Source organism: Cuculus canorus, chromosome 4, assembly GCF_017976375.1.
Source record: "Cuculus canorus isolate bCucCan1 chromosome 4, bCucCan1.pri, whole genome shotgun sequence".
NCBI lineage: Eukaryota > Metazoa > Chordata > Aves > Cuculiformes > Cuculidae > Cuculus > Cuculus canorus.
Genome location: NC_071404.1, coordinates 62,541,569 through 62,563,207, shown reverse-complemented (window position 1 = coordinate 62,563,207; position 21,639 = coordinate 62,541,569). Strand labels below are relative to the sequence as shown.

General features: G+C 52.4%; 1 protein-coding gene across 1 annotated transcript; it reads left to right on the top strand.

The window, feature by feature from the left end:
• The first annotated feature begins 13,779 nt into the window (after nucleotides 1-13,779).
• On the top strand, nucleotides 13,780-17,682 carry NKX6-1 (NK6 homeobox 1). The gene is made up of 3 exons (XM_054065406.1): nucleotides 13,780-14,735; nucleotides 15,325-15,497; nucleotides 16,642-17,682. Exons 1-3 carry the CDS (start codon nucleotides 14,150-14,152, stop codon nucleotides 16,891-16,893), a joined length of 1,011 nt encoding a protein of 336 aa, XP_053921381.1. The 5' UTR covers nucleotides 13,780-14,149; the 3' UTR covers nucleotides 16,894-17,682.
• The last annotated feature ends 3,957 nt before the right edge of the window (nucleotides 17,683-21,639 follow it).

The following is a 21,639-nucleotide window of genomic DNA, read 5'->3' as shown; positions in this document are numbered from 1 at the left end:
AAACATTGTGACCCTGCGTGGTTTCACAATGTGTGGCAGGAACTTCCATGGTCTCTGTACACAAAGGTATTAGCATGTCAGCCCCTGACTTTTCTGATATGAAATATTATCGCCTCACTTGTTCGGAAGCTCAGTGTCTTGATCTGTGAGGCCTCAAAGGTTTTTGTTGTTCTGTCTTGCCTTCTACTCCTCCTTGTATTCCCACATGAAATTAGTGGATCAAATCTGCCAGCCAACAACCCAAAACTCAGCGACTTGGTCCAACATTTTCTGCAGCGTGGGAAAGCCCCTAACAAGCACATCTCTGCACTTCCCTCAAGTCCCAAAATTAAGAGGTATCCCCAAGGTTTCCCCCACTGCAGCCACACTCCTCCATACCCCACAATCCAGGCATCTACAGCAGGCAGATCTGCCTTGCCTGCTTAGCCGGGAGCTGCCTCTCTGCTGTGTGCCTCAACCTACTTACAGAAGGGGGAGTTCTCCACAGGCAGACGCAAAACTATATGCCTGACATTAAAACAGTTATATAAATCCTGTGTTAAAGCACTTACATAAACCGTATACAGCCTCCTGACAGAAAGGCAGCAGGCTAGGGGCTGCTGTTGCCTCCTCTGACCAACAGAAAGCCTCTCATGCAGGGCATGAGCAGAGTGAAGCTGTTTGGTCACTGCTGCAGCAGAAGAAAATGGAATGAACTGATCCGCGTGGAGGCTGAGGAATAGAAGGTACCTCGAAACATGTGCAGGACAGAATGGCACATCTATTGCTGGCAGTCTCAGAAAGAGAAGTTGTTTGCAGCTTTTTTTTTTTTTGTAGAAGGATTCCTCCTAATGCACAGAGCAGGTGGGACAAGTGGAAAATGTCGATACCTACCGGTCAGCATAGACAGCAATGTCAAACCATGTGAACAACGGCTCGGTATACCCTCAGATAATATTGACAAACAATATTGTAATGGCTTGCATTTAATCAATTCATAATCTTTTTGCGTGCCTAGATCACTGTAAAGAAGCCAGAAAGAAGCAGAGAAAACAGCAATTCAACAGCCTCGGATCACGCTGGGTGTTTGTTCTCCAAAGCACAGGGCAAGCTATTAATACCCTGTGCTCCCCTGACAAAACTGAGAGCTGCAAAACATTGCCTGGTGCTGCCTTGAGAGGATGCGTGGGAGCAGGGCACTGGAGCCCAGGTGCTCGGGATATGCTGGAAGCTGAAATTCCAGGTCAGAGGCTTATTATTACACAACTGTGCACTCTGAGATGAATCCTTCTCCAGCTCTAAGCACTAGACTCAAATGCTGAAAAAAAAAGAAAGGCACCAGGATATAGGAGTGTATGAGTCAACAAGAGGCTGCTTTTCCCCTTCTTAAGTGAATACAGTATGAACTATAATACTGTCTTGCTGGGTTTTAAATGGGTCAAAGGTCAATGATGCTTTGCCAAAGCATCCTGAATAGAGCATACATATCTATATTTTAGTAATTTAAATCCACTGACAGCACTGAATTGTTCTTTTGTGTTTAGTTAACATGTCGGGTAACCTGTTTACATTTGCTGGTCTGGCATAAAAACATCACAGTCCATGGTATTTGTGGTTGAGAATTATTTGCTTATTACTTGCACATTTGAACTTTATAAAGTAGGCCACTTGTATGCCAGAAAAAAAACAAAACAAAACAAAACAACACACAAAAAACCCAATAAAACAAACTGACCTCATTATTTCCAAATTAAGTACTGCAGTCTAAGGAACATAATCTAATGACCACTGTGAAAGGTCTGGCTGCAGAAACTTTTGCTTCAGGCAGCTGTCATCTTCTGTTTGGTCCAAGCGGCTGAGTACTGCACAGCTACTGAATTATTCTTGATCCTTCCTTCCTACCATAATCCATGAGATGGTCTTGCTTTTTTCCAAAAAAAAAAGGGTTTATGCATGGGTGTTTGGCAAGCTGCGGCTGTTTTCATATAAGATGTGAAATTAATTCTAGAATTCACTTGTTGCAGCTGTCTGAACATGCCATGAATCTGCAACACACCCTCCCTGCATGATTTCACATGCACTGTATGTTATATTAACCATGCAAAGCCTTTCTTCTAATACAAAACTCTGGGACACCATAATTCATTGGCTTGCAGCTCTTCACTGCTGGCAGGGTTACCTTTTGCAAGGAGTGTGTGGGCATGGAAGAAGGTGAAGACAAGCCTGATGAAGAAACAGACAGGCTGATGCCAGCGTACCTTTGCAACTCCAGCTGGGTAAGGCTGAAGGGGGGATCACTGGATTGCTTAAAGGGACCGACAGCACCACTCCGTCAAAACGCAAGTCACTGCCTGACAGAAAAGAAGAGCTGGCTCCATTCTGGGCAAGTCCCGTGAAAAGCAGCACAGACAGAATCAGCTGTTACCCCCTGAAGTCAGTCTAAAGTCTTTGGAGAAAACTGCTTACTCTCTGGATTTTTTGAGCAGGACTGAAGAGCAAGCTACTCCCCATAAAGTTTTATAAGATGCTTTGAAAGAGGCCTCACTAGATACATAACAGTTCCTTTGGGTGACCCTACAGGTGGGGCTGCTGCACAGCAGCTCAGCAGCACCTTCAGGGTGGTACCAGCCTGATGGATTCTCAGGGAGTGCTGGGATGCCTTGTCCCTCACAGGTAAAGACGGGAACCCTAACCCACAGCCTGCAGCAGGCAGGGCAGGAGGGAGGAAGAGGAGACCTGTTGCTTCCTACACATCCCCCACCACTCTGTCTGGCAAAGCCTCCTTGACAGGAGAAACTTTGCCAAGCAAACTCATTGTGCCCAGTGCACTTCCCAGTGGTTTCACTGGAGGTGAAGAGCATTCATGTTAACATATACATGGTTGGTATCGGGCTTAAATCCACGAATGCCTGCATCTAACAGCCAGCTGTCTTCTTCTGCAAGAGATAATCCCTTCTGGGTGATCTCAGAGGGACTGTGCTTGTGCCTTTTTTTTCCCCTCTTCAGTCTCAGGTCATTCTGGTTCTTTCTACGTCTTATAACTGAGTAGACCACAAAACTCTCTGATGTTGGACTCTCAGGTATGGCTCTTTCCTACTACAGTATGAGTGATTCCCATTTCATCCTGTTGCAACAGACATGCTCCCCCACATGCCAGATACAAGTCCAATCCCCAGTCTCATCAGTGGGTATTTTGCCATCTTCTTACACCGAGGCAAAAGCTGTTCTGCAGTTGCAGTTTAAGCAATATCTCCCATTCTCAGCTCAGAGTAACACTTTCATATGAAGTATTTACTGTTTATTTGACTTGTGGTGCATGGAGCACAGCTTGCACTTGTCTCTGCTTTCTGTCTCTGTATTTGCTTCCCTCCTTTTAACAGTGCTTTCGAGACATTTTATGCCATTTCATTTAATCAAAATCTAGTACTACTCTAGTTCATCTAAGGTATAAGCGGGCATCATCATTGATTTTTAGCAGTTTATGAAATATCACCCTGTTTTGCCAGCAGTACCATCTTACTGTCTTATCTCAAGGGACAGAAAGAGCATTATGGCACACTCAGAGTGTATTTTATAAGTGGTGAGCAGTCGGCAGATGAAGCTAAGCCAAGTATTACAGTCATGATTTGGAAAGGTTGCCCTGTGAAGTTCTGGTTTGCTGCCATTTTGTTGTGGTAGTCTTCAGGCTGAAGTACATACTGTGCTTTACAAAAGTGCTCCTAGATATTCACTTAGGTGAGGTCTCTGAGAGTTATCTTCCAGGGGCACAGTCATAAAAATACACTACAAATTGCTAACTGGTTGTACCTTTGGCATCTTTGCCATCTTTCTCCGAACACTGCGAACTTGAACTGTGTTACGTGAGACCTTGAGCTCTTTACCACAGGGATACAGGTTGAGAGAAGTGTCTTCCCCTCTCCTAAAAAGAATCAAGAAAACATGAGCTGCAACAGAGCCTTAAGGCCTCTTCACTTTTTTTGAGAACTGTGGTTGAAAGCCTTTCAGCAAGTCTTGACTAGTGACTTCTGTATGCCACAACACTCCTGCTCCTGATCTCACTTCTCTCTTCTCCAGGTTGCCTGCACACATGGGGGCAGCTGTCAGCAACTTCTTTTTGTGCCTCTTTTTCTTACCTGGACGTGCCAGATTTATTGGGAAACCACTTGATCCTGAACAGACAGCTTCTTCTAGACACATGCTCTGTGTGCTAAATAGACCAAGAAGCCTGGGGTCAATCAGTCTATTACTTGTCCTCCAAATGCCTCAGCTGTCTGCCTGCCTCATGCTGAGATCATGATGAAGGAGGGATCCGCAACACTAGAAGGGTCAGGTACTGGCTGCCCAAAAGAGACACCAGTTCTGCTTCTCAGCACTGTTATCTCCCGCTGGGGCTCTGACCAAACTGGCCAGTCCTGTCAGGTACTGCTGTAAGAGCAAGAGCCGAAATGGGAATGGAAACCAATCACAGCAGGTGGCTTTCTACTGCTTCTGCTATTGTGCCAGACAGATGCCTGCTTATCTGAAGCCTGCAGTGCAAAGCCAAGACAAGAGAAAGAAGTCCAGAACTGTATCTTCAGGCTCGCTCACTCTTTGATCCATTTTTTTTTTTCAAACAATTGCAAACTAAAGAAATGTTCCTGTTTGCCCTACAAGAAGACTCACTCTCAGACAGCTGCTGAAACATGCTTAGAAAGTGCTTTCTGAACCACTAGAAGTCTATGGGAAATGCAGAACATGACTTCTATTGACAGCAGTGGTTATGACACATGAGAAGGGAAGCATTAATGTGAACAGGATTGGGAGCTGGTAGAGACGACTGAGAAACCTGTAGAAAAATGACAGTTTCTTCTGTGGGGCAAGAAATGGTGGCATGCTTTATCCCAAGAGTCCTTGACAAGATCACTTCAAACTGAGGTGAAAAGTTGGATTCAAACTCTTACAGCAGAAAATTGCCCCTCCTGGCTGTAAGCTTTTTAGTGTTCTGCATCTCCTGCCCTTCTCTAGAGAGATTCCCAAGGAATCAGCTTATTACAGAAAAAAATGTCCAGGTATCCCTGAGCAGCTGCGGGCCTGCCACCTCTGTTGCATGAGGCACTTTGTCTTCTCCCCTCCAATAGAGAATGGGGCTGAGCCTGGCAGAAGCCACCACATCTCCTGAGGCCTCTGGAGGTGCGGTTCAGCTCTCCATGGCATAGTACTTACAGCCCCTGTAACAAAACCCCATGCTGTTGTTGGGGCCAGTAAGGTGATTTAGAGTTTGTAGTGCTGGATGGTGGCACATGTTGGCAGGAGGGAGAGAAACAACCCCTTCCTGCTGCTCAACTCATTGCCAGGCTGCTCTGCTCTAGAAAATCCCAAGGCAAGCAATAGCACACTCCTAATACAATGGTAGAGTCTACAGCTCTGGTCCCATCCAGGAGGCAATGCTCTTGCCCCTTCCATTGTGGGACAGCAGCCTCTGCTGGCATGGGGCAAGCAGAAGGATTATGTCCTTCATGATTACACAAGTAGGTTTGTACCTTCCCTTATTTTATTCTAGTAAAGGTACGAAGAAATCAGCCGGCCTCTGCAGGACATAACACAGTAAGGGTTTATGGTGGTGAGAAGGAGAGCACAGTCTGCTTGGCTGCTCTGCTGGGGCAGGGGGACTGGACTGGCAGTGCGTAATTACTCCCCTCGGTATTTGCCCACACACTGAGACTAACGGGACACCTCTCCCATTGTCACTGATTTGTGCCAGGACCAGCATGGCCAAGACAGCAGGGCCTTGCTGAGCCCACCTGGGTTCAGGAAAAAGTGAGACAAAGGGCTTAGGGCAGCAGAAGCTCGGTGTGACCTGGGTGTGCTGCAGTGATGCACAAGCAAAGGGCTTAGGGGTGGTAGTTCAGATGAAGTTCATTATTGAGATGAAATGCCTGTAGATCATTGAGGTGTTTTTTCACCAAGCCATAGAAGAGGGGCTGAAAGCATCAAGTTTCCACCTTGTCCCTCATGCCTTTCGCTCAGATGGGCTTCTCTCTTCCTGTCTCGCTCCTCAGGAGCGGCCAGGAGAACTGGATGCTTGGGGTGGACCTTGCTGCTGCGGGGCTGGAGGCGAGCTTGCCTTCACCGGGCCCCTGGCCTGCGTTGGTGGGACCAGAACCGGGGAGGATGGGGAAGACAGAGAGGACCTGCCTTGCCCTGTGGACGCAGTGCCGGAGAGCTGGCAGAGCGCCTCGCTAGGTGGAGCTGCCGGAACGAGCACGGCGCTGGCTGCCGGATGCAGCCAGAGAACAGCCTGCAGCTCCCCGAGGACCGCCTGCAGCTCCCCGAGGACCGCCTGCAGCTCCCCGAACACCACCCTGTTCCCTGAGCGCTCCCTGTGCCCGCACACGGCTGGTGCCCCTACACTTCGTGACGCTGGAAGAAAGCAAGCGAGGTCTTTTCTTAAACAAGGTCGTGTTACGAAGTGTATTGCTCTCGGTAATTTTCTGTATCATTTAGTCTGAATCTCTTAATCGATGCGGTCCTGTCAGCCTTCGATGTGATGGAAAATGCTGAAATACGATTTTCTAAAAATCATAAAAATATGCACATAATGATAGCTGCTGCCGGCGCTTTCTCCCTCCCATTCCCCGTTTAGATCATCAATTTAACGATTTCCAGTTCCCTGACACTGGACCACCCTGTGCCAACAATTTCTAAGCAAAGCTCTCTCTGCTGATTTCCATGGAGGGGCTGCTTAAAGATCGATAGCCAGCGATCGCCTACCGTACACATATTGGTCTCACAGAGTGAAAGAAACTGTATAAAAGCTCCAGCTATGCCAGTTAAATTTCCATACATTTTTGCTGTTAATGTGAAACCCAAGTAAAGCCAGACATTAGCATTAGCCTTGCAGTATTCCTGGTTATCCACATCAAGAATGCACTCATATGAATGCGGGAGTGGTGCCTGGACCCACACCCAACCACTGCAACCGCGGGCACACTCACTGCCCTGCACATGCTTGGCTGGCTCGACCGGCTGACCAGGGCTCAGGGATGATGGGTGAACTTCTGTCGGGTCTAAATTGATATCTCCGTCCACACCTCATTTGCACGTACATCACATAGCAGGAAATTTCTGTGTAGCAATGCACAATGGAAAGCAAAGGGAAGGTAGCTTTGGAAGGGTGGCACTTTCACAGCTCTTGGGCAAAAATAACTGGGGGAGATGGGGCGTGGGTGCTCCTTGTCCCTGCTGTTATGCATCTGGGCTACAACACCTGCATTTCAGCATGACTGTTAATAGCAGGTTTCTAAAATAGTTTCCTTGCCTGCATTTGATCAGCTACATGCGTCCAGCCCTCGAGGGGCTCCCCAAGACCACCCATACATGGAGCAGGCCACTAAAAAGCAATCGTGCTGCAGACTGAAGTGGGCAGAGGCAGCAGCAGTCCCTGGCACGTCTGCACCCACTTCCAGTGAAAAGAAGGGTCATCCCTCCCGCGAGGACTGCAGTCCTTTGCAAGCACGTGGCCAGAGGGAAAGGCACTGTCTGAATGCCACATTGCATCACGGGGCACCCGTGGGGCTGCAGCTCTTGGTAGCACCACACAGGAGCAGACAAACACAGTAATGATGAGAAATCTGTTGTGCACTAATTAGTTAGGATAAACAGAAACCTGGTAATCAGTAATGCCACATGGCTATTGCTAGCAGGGCTTTGGAGCCAGAATGCCAGCGGAGCAGCGGGTGTCTGCAGCAGGTCCCCGCAGACACACTAAATAGATTTATGCTGCTTCCACATCACAGTGTAACAATAGAGGGGGTCGGTAGTCCTCGGAGATGTAAGCTGGACAAACTTCAGGCACGGCTGGTACTGCCGAGAGGGGAGCGTGCAGTGAGGGCAGAGTCTGGGGTGGGAGAGTGATTTGGAGCGGGATTGAGCCAGGAACGGTTTGGTGAACCGTTGGATTCGGCAGAGGAACGCTCCACACTTGCAATCCTCTCCTCCGGGCTTTCTCCCAGCAGGGGTCAGGCTGGACCAACGATCACTCATTAAAAGTAAAAGTAACTGCTCTGCTCCAGCATCAAATATTTTCAGTGCTCCAGAAAGGAGAAAAATATTTTGCCTTGCTGAGTATACCGGATACTCGAACGTGTCTTTTAAGAAAAGCAAAAGAAACATTGAAATGACAACAGAGGTAAGCAGCAGCCTGCAGCACCCTCCTTATCCTTGCAGCTGTTTGAAAAAGACAATGACCGCGTCCTGTTTCCACCCAGTCTCAGCCTCCGTTGCCGGTGTTTTGGGGGACACGTCAGTGTAAATGGAAACAGAAATTCGGCCAGGATGTGAGGACCACGGCATCAGAGCAGCCAAGTGACATGAGCATGTCCTCAGAAGGGACTGGAAGCACTCGAGGAAGGCAGAACTCACAGCATCCGCCACCGGCTGGAAACGCAAAGCTGCTACCCACAGAAACAATTCCCGCGCGGCCAAACCAAATACGTAGCGCAAAGGGACATCAGACCTAGTTTGGCATCTCCAGTACAGCCTCCAGCTAGAGCTGGCAGCGTTTCATGGCTCTTGCCGCTGTGAAGAGCAACCCAGGGGGTCTGCAGTGGGGTCACCCGCGAGGTGATGCCTCTGCTTTTGGCTGTCACCACAGGTCTGCGGGCAGACACTCGCGGATGAGAATGCTAAAAAGCAGGTGAGGTGTACCCAAAGGCCTGGCTCCTGAAAAATTTTCTGGCCAGCTTTACCTCAGTTTATCGCCTACGGAGAGAGGACACAGAGGATAGCCTTCCATGTGTAGAATTTTAATGATAACTTTATTATATTTTAGTGTATTATTGGCTTGCGATTTTGTAGTCTTACAAGAAATTTCCGTTTCCACATCCCCATTAAATGTCTGATTCATTTTCTTGGCTCATGATAATGCCTCAAAGCTACATTACTAAAGAATCAGTGCTCTGCATTAGATAAATATAAGACCGAGTCTAATTAACCTATTAACTATTTTTAATTAGCTTTTACTGTTGTAGAGATATTCTGTGTTTTTGAGGAAGCAGAAAGAGAATGAGAGCACGCTGGTACTGTAGAGCTGTATAGAGTAAAGCATATGGACTGAGATTATTCATCGTCATTGACAGGAGCTCTGCTGTAGGGAATCTTGCAACAACATCGCAATTTTCCTGCTAGAGTGAATGCCATAATGGACACATTTGCAACGTGAATTATGGGCAAGATAAAAAATTTTAACTCTTTATAGCATTTTTATGCTATGTATTCCTTTTTGGTAATCAGATCTTGATTAAGATCTGGAATTAGCACACAGAAGAACATTTCCTGGCTCTGTTTCTTTCCACCAGGGCAGGCAACGAGTGATTCAGGGGCTTTACAGAGCCGCTACAACAAAAAGGTGTCCAAATACCTATCCCATCACTTTAAGAAAGTAACCGACTGCTTTCTTGCAATGAAGAACATACGGTAACAGTAAAGCATTTTATTTGCTAAATAAAAACTATTACTTGATTCAGTTCAGACATACCCCTCTGCCAAGTCATGATGACTTCCCGGGGCAAAAGCTGGGCCAGGTGAGGTTCTTGGCACCTGTCCCCGTTGCTGGAGAGCTGAAAGAGCTGAAGAGCAGAGCCAGCCCTCCCTCTGTGGCACAGCCCCGGCACAGCTGCGCACCGCAGGTCGCACGGAGCAGCAAGTTGCAGATCGGGTCCCCCACTCACCAGCTTGAAGAATATCTCACTCTGCTATGCCAAAGCACTTTGGACCTCCTGATTGTAGATGTTCTCATGTTTGCTTGTTTGTTTTGATCCAAGAAGTAGTTACTATTATAGTTAAATATTTTTGATTTAGATTTCAGTTTTATCTAAGCAATTGTGGGTTTTTTGGAAGTTAGATAGCATGTCCCTCTGATAGCGTGTTTTCTTTCAAGCAGTGTTTTTCCAGACACTGTTCATCCTTCGAAGTTGGTAACGACTCATGTTCAGTATGATCTGTGCTGAGCAGATGTGTCTTCTTCTGTAAACCCCTCTGTTTCAGTCTCTCCCCATCTCAAATGCAAGCTCAGACCGAGCTGGAGCCACCTCCAAATTAGCAAGTTTTGACTGTTGTGAAGTTCATAATAACATTAAAATTAGACCTTGGAAAGTAATAGAATATGCATAATATTTCTGGCGAATTTTATACATATGCAAGTAAGTGGGAAATGTATTCTGTCCCCAGCTCTTGTCTCGCTGCACGTGATTGATGGAGGTCACTGCCCTGTGTTGCCCAGGCCTGATAAAGGATGCTTGTTTTCTAAAACTCCAAAACGAGTCTTGGAGAGTTTTATTTGCCGGCATTTTCGATATCAGTTTGTTTTCCTTCCAGATGTGCTGGGACCATTCCAGCCAACGTGAATTTCAGAGGCGCAGCTGCTCCCTGCTCTCGTACTCAAACGAGCAAACAAGTAACTACTGCTTTTCCTGACAAAGCTCCTTCTGCAGATCTCCTAATTCCCGTCTCCTCTGTGCGACCGGGGTCACCCCCGCACCCCCTCCTCCCCGCCCGCACCTCCACTCCCTCGGCTGCTGTTTGTTATTTAACTTGGTAGTTGCTTTAGCCGCAAAGGAGGAAAAAGGAGAAAGGGTTGTGACAGGACTTAGAGGAAGGGGTGAGACGCAGCCAGGTGTGAAAGAGCAGCTCTCGGAGCCGCTCGGCACCCGCCTGTGCTCCAGGAGCAGCTCGGCCGCGGCGTTTCCAGCCTGCGCTTTGCTCCTCCCGCTCGTGAAGTTTGTCGCCGGGGTAGTTTCGACCCCCACGGCTGCCTAGGGTGTCCCCCAGCCGCTGCTCAGCTGCCAGGCGGCACAGCCCCCAGGCTGCCTTCAGAAACACAGAAACTGAGCAGGGAAAAGAAACTAAATCACGGTGTTTTCAAATATTTCTGGATGACAGTCGTTAGAGACACGGAAAGAGGGTCATGTTGAAGGGTGCTTCTGAATCCAAACTGTGTCTCAAGCCCTGTTGGCACATCCTCACCTGTGATGCTGCTTTTAGGGAAGAGGTGGAACGAAGCTGTCCCCAAATAAACGATCGGGATGCGGCCCGTTCGTTACAGAAGGAAGGAAGGAGAAGCGGATTGTGCGGGAGGGATCGTTCCGGTTGGCTTTGCTTCCCCTGGGACACAAACCCGTGCTGGGCGCTGAATTCCGCTCCGGCCGGCAAGGCAGCGCCGAGGGAGCGGAGACGCCGGGCGGGGAGGCCGCGCAGCAATACCCTCATTTTATTTGTTGCTCTATTTTTCTCTCTCTCTTTTTTCCTCCCCTCTCTCTTTTTCTCTCTATCTTTATCTAGTCACATCCCGTGCTCTTTCTTTCTTTCTTTCTTTCTTTCTTTCTTTCTTTCTTTCTTTCTTTCTTTCTTTCTTTCTTTCTTTCTTTCTTTCTCTTTCTCCCTCTCTCTCCTCCTATCTCTCTTCCTCTCCCTCTTCCTCTCTTCCTTCCTCTCTTTCTCTCTTTCTTTCTCTTTCTCCCACTCTCTTTCTCCCTCTCTCTCTTTCTCCCTCTCTCTCCTCCTATCTCTCTTCCTCTCTCTCTTCCTCTCTTCCTTCCTCTCTTTCTCTCTTTCTCTCTCTTTCTTTCATACATTCTCTCACTCTTACATTTCCTTCCTTCCTTCCTTCCTTCCTTCCTTCCTTCCTTCCTTCCTTCCTTCCTTCCTTCCTTCCTTCCTTCCTTCTCTCTGTTTTTCTCCTTGTCCCTCCTTCTCCTTTTCCTACCCTCCGTGCCCCGGGAAGGGCTGCAGGAGAGGAGCCTCTCCAGCCCCAGCGCCTACCGCAGCCGGTGTGTGAGGCTCCCCGGTCTCCCCGCGCCTCGGACCCACCGGGGCGCTCCTTTCCCCCGTGCCACCCCCTCTCCCGGTGTCCCGGTGCCCCTCGCCGCCGGTGCCCGCCCTCGGCAAAGCTCCCGCGGGGGTTCCGGTGCTGGGACAGCCCGTGTCCCCCCGGCGCCGAGCCGCGCCGCCTCTGCAGCACCAGCGGCTCCCCCGGTGCCGGACACCCAGCGGGGCCGCCCCGCGTTCCCCCTGCTCTCCAAAACATGGGGTTATTTTTATCCCCTCAGTCTGGATGCAAACCGGTTACGTTCAGAGAAAGGATCCCCCCCACCCCCACGCTCGCTAGCTCCACTGAAAACGGCAGGAAAGGACTTGGGGGTGGTGGTGACGTCACTTTTGGAATATTTGAGAAGTGACAAAAGAAAAGACACCCAACCAAAGAACAATCACTATTACAAAATAAAGAAAATAAAAAGAATATCACCAACCCCCCCCAAAGCCAGGGACTAAACCACGAGCTTCTGGGAGGCGCAGATTGTGTGGGCGGACAAAAAAAAAGTTAGGGAGAGGCGAAGATCCTGCACTAGCGGCCCCTTCTCCAATGGCATTTTCGTGCGGCTTTATGAGTTAAACTAAAACAATTCCGAGAAGCATGGGATATTCAGAAATGGAAAGAAACACTGTCGCAGGACGAGGAGCCACACGCTTCAACCTTAGCTAAGATCTATAATTAAAAAAAAAAAAAGAAATACAAATCGAAATTCTGCAGCAGCCCCTCTTTCAACCCTCGGGGAGATGGAGCTCCCTCAGGCACCGGCAGCCCAGGGACAAATTGTTTCGGGGGGTTTTGCACAGCGCTTCTCGCCGAGGGACGCTGTTAGTGGCCACAGGGGATTTTTCCCCTCGCAGCCCCAGGCGACGGGAAGAGCCGCGAGCAGCCGGGGGCGCTGGGTAAAGCGCGGAGGGGTTCGAACCGCTGCCCCGGGGCCCCGCGGCTCCGACGGGCGGCGGCACCGGGAGCGCCCACGGGCCCGGAGTGGGGGAAGTGCACGGGGGAGGCTGAAGAGGAGAGAGGGAAAGGGGTAAAGGAAGACACAGAGAGAAAAAGAGAAAGAGGGAAATAGACAGGGAAAGAGAGAGAGGGAGGGAAAGAAGGGAGGAAGGAAGGAAGGAAGGAAGGAAGGAAGGAAGGAAGGAAGGAAGGAAGGAAGGAAGGAAGGAAGGAAAAGAGCGAGGGAAAAAGAGAGAAAGAGAAAGAGAGAAAGAGAGAAAGAGAGAAAGAGAGAAAGAGAGAAAGGAGCAGGATATGTGAATAGAGAGAGAAAGAGAGAGGAGGGAAAAAGAGAAAACTAGAAAAAGAAATGAGAGAGAGGGCTAAGGAAAAAGAAAACGTGAGAAGAAAGGAAAAAGGGAAAGGAAACTAGAGGGAAAAGGAAAAGGAAAAGGAGGCGAGAGAGAAATAAGGAAAAAAGAAAGCATGATGGGAAAGAGGAAAGGAAAAAGCAAAAAAAAAGGCAGAGCAATGGAAAAGGGGAGAGGAAAAAGGGTGAGGGGAAAAGGGAAATGGAAAAGGGGAGAGGAAAAAGGGTGAGGGGGAAAGGGAGAGGGAAAAAGGGAAATGGAAAAGGGGAAAAAGGGAAAGAAAAAAGAGGAAAGAAAAAAGGGAAAGTAAAAGGGAAAGAAAAAGGAGAGGGAAAAGGAAATAAGGAGAGGGGGAAAGGAGAGGGAAAATGAGACGAAAAAGGAGAGGAAAAAGGGGGAAGGGAAGGAAACAGGATAAAGAAAAAAGGGGTAAAGGGACGGGAAAGAGGAGAACAGAAAGGAGAGGAAAAGAGAAGGAGAAGAGAGAAGAGGGGAAACCTGCAGAAAGGCAAAGGAGAGCGGGGTGCGGGCAGAGCGAAGTTGTCGGCGGGGGCGCGGGTGGGCAGGGCCGCCTCAGCCCCGCCCCCTCCCGCCGCCGCCGCCGCCGCGCCCGCTGCTGGCCGAGCCCCCGCTAAAGGCGGAGGGAGCGGGGCGGCGCGGCAGAAGCGCCCCGAGCTGTGCCCGCAGCGCCGACCGCCCGCGGCAGCAGCGATGGAGGCAGCGGCGGTCCCTGCGCCGTTCTGAGCGCCCCACGGGCACGGAGAGGGGACGCAGACCCGCGCGCACGCACCGACCCGCCGCACAGAGACAGAGCGGGAGCAGCCGGCAGCGGCGCCGCTTCTCCGCCTGGGGCGCAGCCCCCATGCCCGGCGGGGCGGCGCGGCCGCCGCTCGGTCGCCCGTCTCTGCGCTAGAGGCGGCGCCCCCCGCGCCCCGGATGCTCGGAGCGGGCGGCACCCCCGGGGCGGGCGGCGGGGCCCCGCGGCGCTAGGGGCCGGCCCGGCGGCGCGGGGATGCTGGCGCTGGGGCAGATGGACGGCGCGCCCCGGCAGGGCGCCTTCCTGCTGGGCAGTCCGCCGCTCGCCGCCCTGCACAGCATGGCCGAGATGAAGGCGCCGCTGTACCCCGCTTACCCGCTGCCCGCCGGGCCCGCCTCCTCCTCCTCCGCCTCCGCCTCGCCCGCCTCCGCCTCGCCCTCGCCGCCGCTCGGCTCTCCCGGCCCCAAGCCGCCCGCCCCGGGGCTCCCGGCGCCGCCGCAGCTCTCGGCCGCCACCCCGCACGGCATCAACGACATTCTCAGCCGCCCCTCCGTGCCGCTGCCCGCCGGCGCCCTCGCCTCCGCCTCGCCCTCCGCCTCCTCGGCCGCCCCAGCGGGGCTGCTGGCCGGGCTGCCCCGCTTCGGCAGCCTCAGTCCCCCGCCGCCGCCTCCGCCGCCCCCCGCGCTCTACTTCAGCCCCGGCGCCGCCGCCGCCGCCGCCGCCGTGGCCGCCGGGCGCTACCCCAAGCCGCTGGCCGAGCTGCCCGGCAGGACGCCCATCTTCTGGCCGGGGGTGATGCAGAGCCCGCCCTGGAGGGACGCCCGCCTCGCCTGCGCCCCCCGTGAGTACCGGGAGCCGCGGGGGGGAATGCGGGGGGACCGGGAGCCCGGCCGGGACTCTGGTGCCGGGAGCATCGCGACGAAACCCTCGCGTTCCCCAGCCCCTGTCCGAGCGGGCTGCCTCGGCTTCGCTTTCTTTTGTTTCGTTTCTAAGTTTGCTTTTGCTTCCTCCCTCCTCCTCGCTCGACTCTCACGGGGGAGGCGGCCGCGACGGGGATTCTTGGGGACGGGGCCGCTTTTAGGGGAGCTCGCCAACACTTGTCCCGCTTTTAGGGGCGCTCGCCAACACTTTCCCCTCTTTTAGGGGCGCTCACGAACTCTCCCCGAGCAGGACTTTCCGTTCCCGCCCGGTTGCACTTGGCTGCAGCTTTTCTGGAACGCAGTCTCGTTTGCCTGCTCATCGTTTCGACCCTTAAATGAATAAACTAACCGGGGGAGCAGGGAGGCTGGCGCCGCCGCCTCTTCCAGGCAGGAATTTCGTTGCGGCCCCTCCTGTGGGATCCCCCGGGGCCGCTCGAGAGCGAAGCGCTTTCCCAAATCCGTAGATTAACGTGTCTGTCCGTGCCTTCCCTTTCTCTCCCCCACCGCCAGATCAAGGCTCAATTTTGCTGGATAAGGACGGAAAGAGAAAACATACCAGACCCACTTTTTCTGGCCAGCAGATTTTCGCCCTGGAAAAGACTTTCGAGCAGACGAAATACCTGGCGGGCCCGGAGCGAGCCCGGCTGGCCTATTCGCTGGGGATGACGGAGAGCCAAGTCAAGGTGAGAGGAGCGGCTCCGCGCACGGAGCGGTGCGAGGCTCGGGGAGCTCAAAGCGCCCGGGGAACAAAAGGACCGGGGATGCTGCTGGCGGGGGCGGCCGGAGATGCTGCGAGAGAAAGGCGAGGGCTTTCCCAGCAGCTACCGGCAATTCGTCTGCCTTACTGGTAGGGCTGAGAATAAAGACAAAAACAAACAAAAAACCCAATAACTAAAATCCCGAACAAGCAGAAAAACCCAACCAAACAAAGAAAAAAACGCAAACCCAAACAAATAAAATAATCAACAAAAACAAGCAAACAAAAAAAACCACCAAAAAAACTCCCAAAACAATAAGACCAAAAAAAAAACCTAACCAACCAACCAAAACAAAAATAAACAAAACCCGACCCACAACAATAAAAAAAAAAAGGAAACCAAACGAACCCAAGCAGTAATGACAATCCCAGTGCGTTCAGCCTGAACTCCACGGGGATGATCGCTCTGCTGGGAAAGCCCGGGGGGGAGAGATGCGTGACACCCCTAGCCCGCACCCCACACGACCTCCCCGCCCCTCCGGGCTGCAGGGACCGCGCTCCCCCGCTTGCACCGTCCCGCTTCGAACTCTCCGTTTCAGCTCGGCTCCGCGCTGTGGGCGAAGCGGGGCTGGGAGGTGCGGGAGGCGTTTGCGGTGCGGGCGCAGTGAGATGAACCAGAGGGGCCTCTCGGTGGTGCTCACGCTTTCAGGCTGGTCTAGAGACCCTCCTTTGTCACCGCGAATTTGTCCCGACGGCCTCGAATAAATTATTGGAGCCTCTACAATGAAAAATATCCCCCTCCTGTGGCAGCGCCCTGCTGGACGATAAATACATCGAGGGGGGCTGGGGGAGGATTCAGCCCCAAGTGCGTGTGTTTCCCGCACCCCGCCAGGAGGACAGGGAGCATCGCCCCGGGGGGCTGGGGGCCACTGTTTGCCCGGGTCGGGGGCTCCGCTTGAGGGGCTCGACGGCTCTTCTTTGACGGGGAAATTGCCCGGAGACCGGGGAAGCTGGAGCGACTCCCACATAGAAGGGACGGGGAAGGGCGGGGGCAGGAACTGCCGCGGGTGGCAAAGTGATGGTTATGGTGGTGATGGTAACAGTGATGGTAACGGTGGCGGCGGGGGCAGGTCTGGTTCCAGAACCGACGGACTAAGTGGCGGAAAAAGCACGCGGCGGAGATGGCGACGGCGAAGAAGAAGCAGGACTCGGAGACCGAGCGGCTGAAAGGCGCCTCCGAGAACGAGGAGGAGGACGACGACTACAACAAACCCCTGGACCCCAATTCGGACGACGAGAAGATCACGCAGCTGCTGAAGAAACACAAGCCGGGGGGCGGCGGGCTGCTGCTGCACCCCCCCGAGGGCGAAGCCTCCGCCTAGCCCGCTTTCGGAGATGTACAGATCTATTTTTCTAGACTCTACGCGCCCGGGAGGAAGAAGAAGAAGAAGAAGGAGAAGAGGAGGAGGAGGAAGAAGACAGGACGGAGGGGGGGAGCAGAGAGAGGACTGCAGAGCCCGTCCCCGCGTGTTATTGTAGGGTCGGGGGATGCGGGAAGCGGCGGGGGCTCTGCCCGGGTCCCGCTCCCGGCCGCCCGGTGCCGCCTCCTTGTAAATAAACCGTGAGTCCCCGCGACCGCAGGCGTTCCTTACTGTGAATATTTAAAATGTAAAATACCTTCTTTTTTTTGTACGGCGCCTGCCCGCGCTCCCGGGCACCCCTGGAGCCCCGAGACGGCGATCCCGCCTGCTATTTATTAGTATTTTTGAAACACTTTCTGTTGCGGTCGTCGTGCAGAGGGAGGGGCGGGGGGAGAGGGCGAAGGGACAGAGTTTGCTTTCACTTACACCTTTTCCAATCAACGGCGTGTTGGAAAAAAAAAATATTAGCTGGTGGGAATTGTCACAACCAGTTTCAGTCAAAATATAAAATTCATTTAGTTGCTGTAATTGAACTTAAAGTGTGTTTTCTTTTGTATCATACGGAATACTATAGAATGTAAATTTTTTTTAAGCTAATAACGATGATATATCGTGATATAGCATCTTAACATTTATTAATTTATATTAAAATTAATTCGGTTTGTAAAGAGAAGAAAAGCCCTTTGCAAGACCAGTTAAATGTAATGCACTTTCTGTTTAAGAAAAAAAACAACGACGATAAATCAATTAAACCAGTTTAAAGACGTCTGCTGCCTTCACTAAAGGGTACAGATAATCTGATCTCATCAAAGATTAAATAATGGACCACGACACAGGGGGATAAGGAGGAAAAAAAAAAAGAGATAATTTTTTTTGTTCGATCTCAGCAGTAGGTTTTGGGTTTTTTTTTTATGGTGTTGGGTTTTTGGATTCCTTTCTTTCTTTTTTTTTTTTTTTTTTTTTTTTTTAAAAATTAAATTTGTCCACTTTGTGGTGGGAGTTGCAGAAGGAAACAAACCAAATAAGCTGCGGCTTATTTGGGATCAGGGCTGGCGGGTCCTGCCCACGCCGGTCCCTCGGTGAGCCCGCAGGCAGGACTCCCACCCGGCCCCGCAGCTTTGCGCCCCCGCCTAAATTAGGCTGTCTTAACTTTTAAATACAGCTGTTATCGAGGGCAGAATGCTACCATCATTGTGGGAAAGAAACTGCTTTCCGAGAGGAAAACGTCGAATAAAATAAGAGCCCGGCTAAGAGTTTAGAGTAAATAGTTCAACCCAACACTGAAACAACTGGTTTAAATTGAATCTTATTATCTAGACGCCATCATTTCCATATCTAAACATACCCAACAATCGGGTTGGGTTTTTTTTGCTTTTTTTTTTTTTTTTCCACGGCTGCAGCAGAGCAAACAGAAGCGCTGACACGAGGGAGAAAAGGGCCAGCTATTCTGGAGGAAGAACTAAATAAATTAGTATTCTTCCGTAAATTTGTGAATTATTTTCTACGCAGAGGGGGAAGAGAAAACAAAAAAAAAGAACAGCCGGGACAGGGTTTTATTCCGCTGCCAGCTCAGACAACGCCGGGGCCGGGAGGAGGAAGCGAGCTTCGGCTGGGGATGCGCCGGGGTGCGGGCGGCTGCCCAGCACCCACCGACCCCCGAGTCTTTCCCAACGCGTTGTAGCGGCAGAAAGGGAAAGGCCAGGCGGTTTCCCGAGTGCCGCCTTGACCCTGCCGGCTCTTGCCGTTACGATTTCCCCGTGAGTTTTGCGGGAGCCCCGGGAAAGAAAGGGAAATACGAGGACCTGTCGCTGCCGGCTTCATCCCGGGAGGCAGCAGCGGAGCCCGGCGGGGCCCGGTGGCCGGGGCTCCCGCTCCCCCAGCGGTGTTATCGCCCTCCCGGCTCCGGCGGGGAGATCCCGGCCCTCCCGGTGCCCCCGGTGAGCTCAGCCCGCCCCCCGGTTCCCTTTTCCAGATGACTGCGGCACCGGTGAAGGCTTTCCAGTTAATTGACTTCTGCACAGAGACCCAGCTGGCCACCAGTTGAAGTTGGCACCGTGGAAGGGGAATGGCAGGGAAGAAAAGCCCGCTCTGATCGCTTGGTTAGGCAGGTTTTGTCTGGGGCGCTGGCGAAAAGAGCAGGTTATTCACATGAGCTCACAGCCCCCTCCCCCCTTCCCCCCCGGGGCAGGTTTTGGAAATCGAACCCGGCTCGGCGGAGAGGAGCGGTCCAGTAGAGAACTCTTTAGGAGCTGATCGAACAAGTAAACCTCGGGATCGCTGCCATGCACATCGCTGCGAACAATTAGGAGACAAAATGCTTCCCCCCGTGCGCGGGGCCCGGCCGGGAGCAGCCGCAGCTTCAGCTCAGTCCTTCCGACGCTCAGGAGTTTTTTGAGGGACGGGATAAACTCATGGATAACGACATTAAAAAAGTACTGTAGGACCAGCAGAGCCCCGCACTCGGGCCCAGGCAGGAATCCCCTTGGCCAAGCTTGTCCCGACAGCTCCCTTTGCAAACAGCTTTGGGTTTTCCTTTCTTTCTGTCACAGAGCCCTGGAGTCTAAACTCCGCTCTTTTCCTCCCGTGTGCGGGGTTGCCCGGCTGAGGAGCAAATAAAGGCGGCTGTTTCTGGGTTTTACCCTGTCTCTGTTCCCGCCATGTTCCTTTTCTGGGGCACGGGAGATGTCGCGGGAGAAATACTTGGCTGTGCGGTCTTAGGGTGCTGAAAGCATCCTCCTCGTTTTTCCAAAACAGCTGCTTTGTGGCACCACTTCGCAACGGGAATACTCTCCAGCCCCAGCGAGCACCTCTGTAGGCGGGGGAAACTTCTTTCTTCCCGCAGAACGAGCCAGGAGCAGGTCCTTGCTCCGCGCCCCGCAACGTGAGAAGGGATGGAAGGAGGGAGAGGAGGCACGGGAAGGGAAAAGAGGGCTGGGGGGCAGCCTCGCCGCCCGTATCCCGCTGCCGCCCGCGGGTGACAGGCAGATGGACACGGGATATAAGGACACGGGACAAAAGGACACGGGCAGGATCCGCGCCGGCGCCCCGAGGGATGCGGGGTGCAAGGGGATGTCCACGGCCGGCATCCCTCCTCGCCTCCCCAGGCGGGGTATCGAAGTGGCTGCTCGCCACGGGGCGTGTGAGGTGTGTGTGTGTGTCTCAGCCTGTGGGCCACTGTCGCCCTGCCTCCGACGGGCCCTACACCGGCGCTGTCACCACCCCCAGGCCTTCAGGCTCCTTCATCCCGGCAGCAGTTCCCACCCGGAGACCCCATCCCAGGCAGCAGGCGAAGAAGCGCCGGCATCGCTGCCAGAGCGATGCCCAGACGTTGGAACACTCCGACCATTCCAGCCAACGCTGAGCTCTCCCACCCTTCCCCCACTTTTATGAGCTCCTTTTGTCCCGTTATCGTTCATCCCTTCTCACTGATTCATTTTTTAACGTTTCCCGCATGGGGCAACCGCCGTTTTCGCCCCCGCGATGTCGTTTCGTGGGAGGATTTGGTTACACCCTTGCCAGCCGCCCCGGGGCTCTGCTTTCGGCACCTCTTCCTTCGGGACACGAGCCCAGAGAACCCAGGGTTTAAAATGCGGGTGTGTGTGTGTGGGTTCACTCCACCTTCAGGGCTCCCTTCCCGTACCGAGGCCGCTGGGAAGGAGCGACAGGCGTCTGCAGGGAGATGCCGAGCTCAGCTCCGGCGTCGCTGCGAGCAAATTAAAAAGTAAGATGAACTGCTCCCTTCTAATTACAGCTCCACGTTTACCTTCTGCTCCGATAGGTATTTTTTTTTTCCAGATACATGTTTACCAGCTGTCTCGAACAGCGGTTACAAGCCTCCGGGAGGGATGCAAACATCTGCCGGGCTGCGGCACTGCCAGAGGGAGCCTGGGCATCCCGCACCACACCCGCACCCACTGGGCTCGGGAAACGCCATTTGTAGGAATAAAGTTGTTTCTCTCGTAGTGATGCGGGCAGCACCGCGGGGATGGGATGCAGCAACCCGCTGCCGCACACCCGAGTGCATCCCTGTAATAACGTCCTCGATCATTCATTAAAAGTCACATCAAGCCAGCCATATATTTCATCTTTATGCAAATCTATCAATGTCAAGCCATTAGTGTATTGCTCGGGGTTTTTTTTTATTAAAGTGCATTCTTTTTAATTCAGCTCAGTAAAATACGAGCCCTATTGCTCAAGAATTATAGCAACTATTAGAATAACATATGGGCAACATGCACTCAGAAAATAAAAATCAACAGATAAAGTGGCAGGGTCACAACGGGGAGCAAACACTTAACAAAATGGTAGCGGGGTAATAGATTTTCCTCCCGCGCCCTGGCGCTGGGGTGTCAGGAGGAGCCCGGCGCGGCGTTCGCCCTGCCCAGAGACATCCCGGCCCGGTGCCGGCTCCGGTCTGGGCTCCGGTCCCGTCCCCGGTGCCTTCCCTGCGCCCTGCCCCACCGCCGGGCTCCTCCGCGCCGCCCCCCGGCCGCCCTCCCGGATTTAATGAGAGAGTCGCCCACATCCTCATCACCCCAGCATGGTAATTGAGCAGATCTATTAACTTGTTACACTAGATTTGTTTAAAGAGACTATTACACAGTCATTTAATCAATTTGTTACACTGGAGGTCCTGACTTATGAGACACTTGCCGTATGATTCCTTAATGACTGAATTAATTTGTTTTAATAAAACCAACATTGTGT

Bases quoted from the DNA above. Each gene is read 5' to 3' on its own strand.
- NKX6-1 (XM_054065406.1), top strand. From the start codon at position 14,150: ATGCTGGCGCTGGGGCAGATGGACGGCGCGCCCCGGCAGGGCGCCTTC. The intron at 14,736-15,324 runs GTGAGTACCGGG...CCCCACCGCCAG, and splicing joins CCGCCTCGCCTGCGCCCCCC to ATCAAGGCTCAATTTTGCTG. The intron at 15,498-16,641 runs GTGAGAGGAGCG...CGGCGGGGGCAG, and splicing joins TGACGGAGAGCCAAGTCAAG to GTCTGGTTCCAGAACCGACG.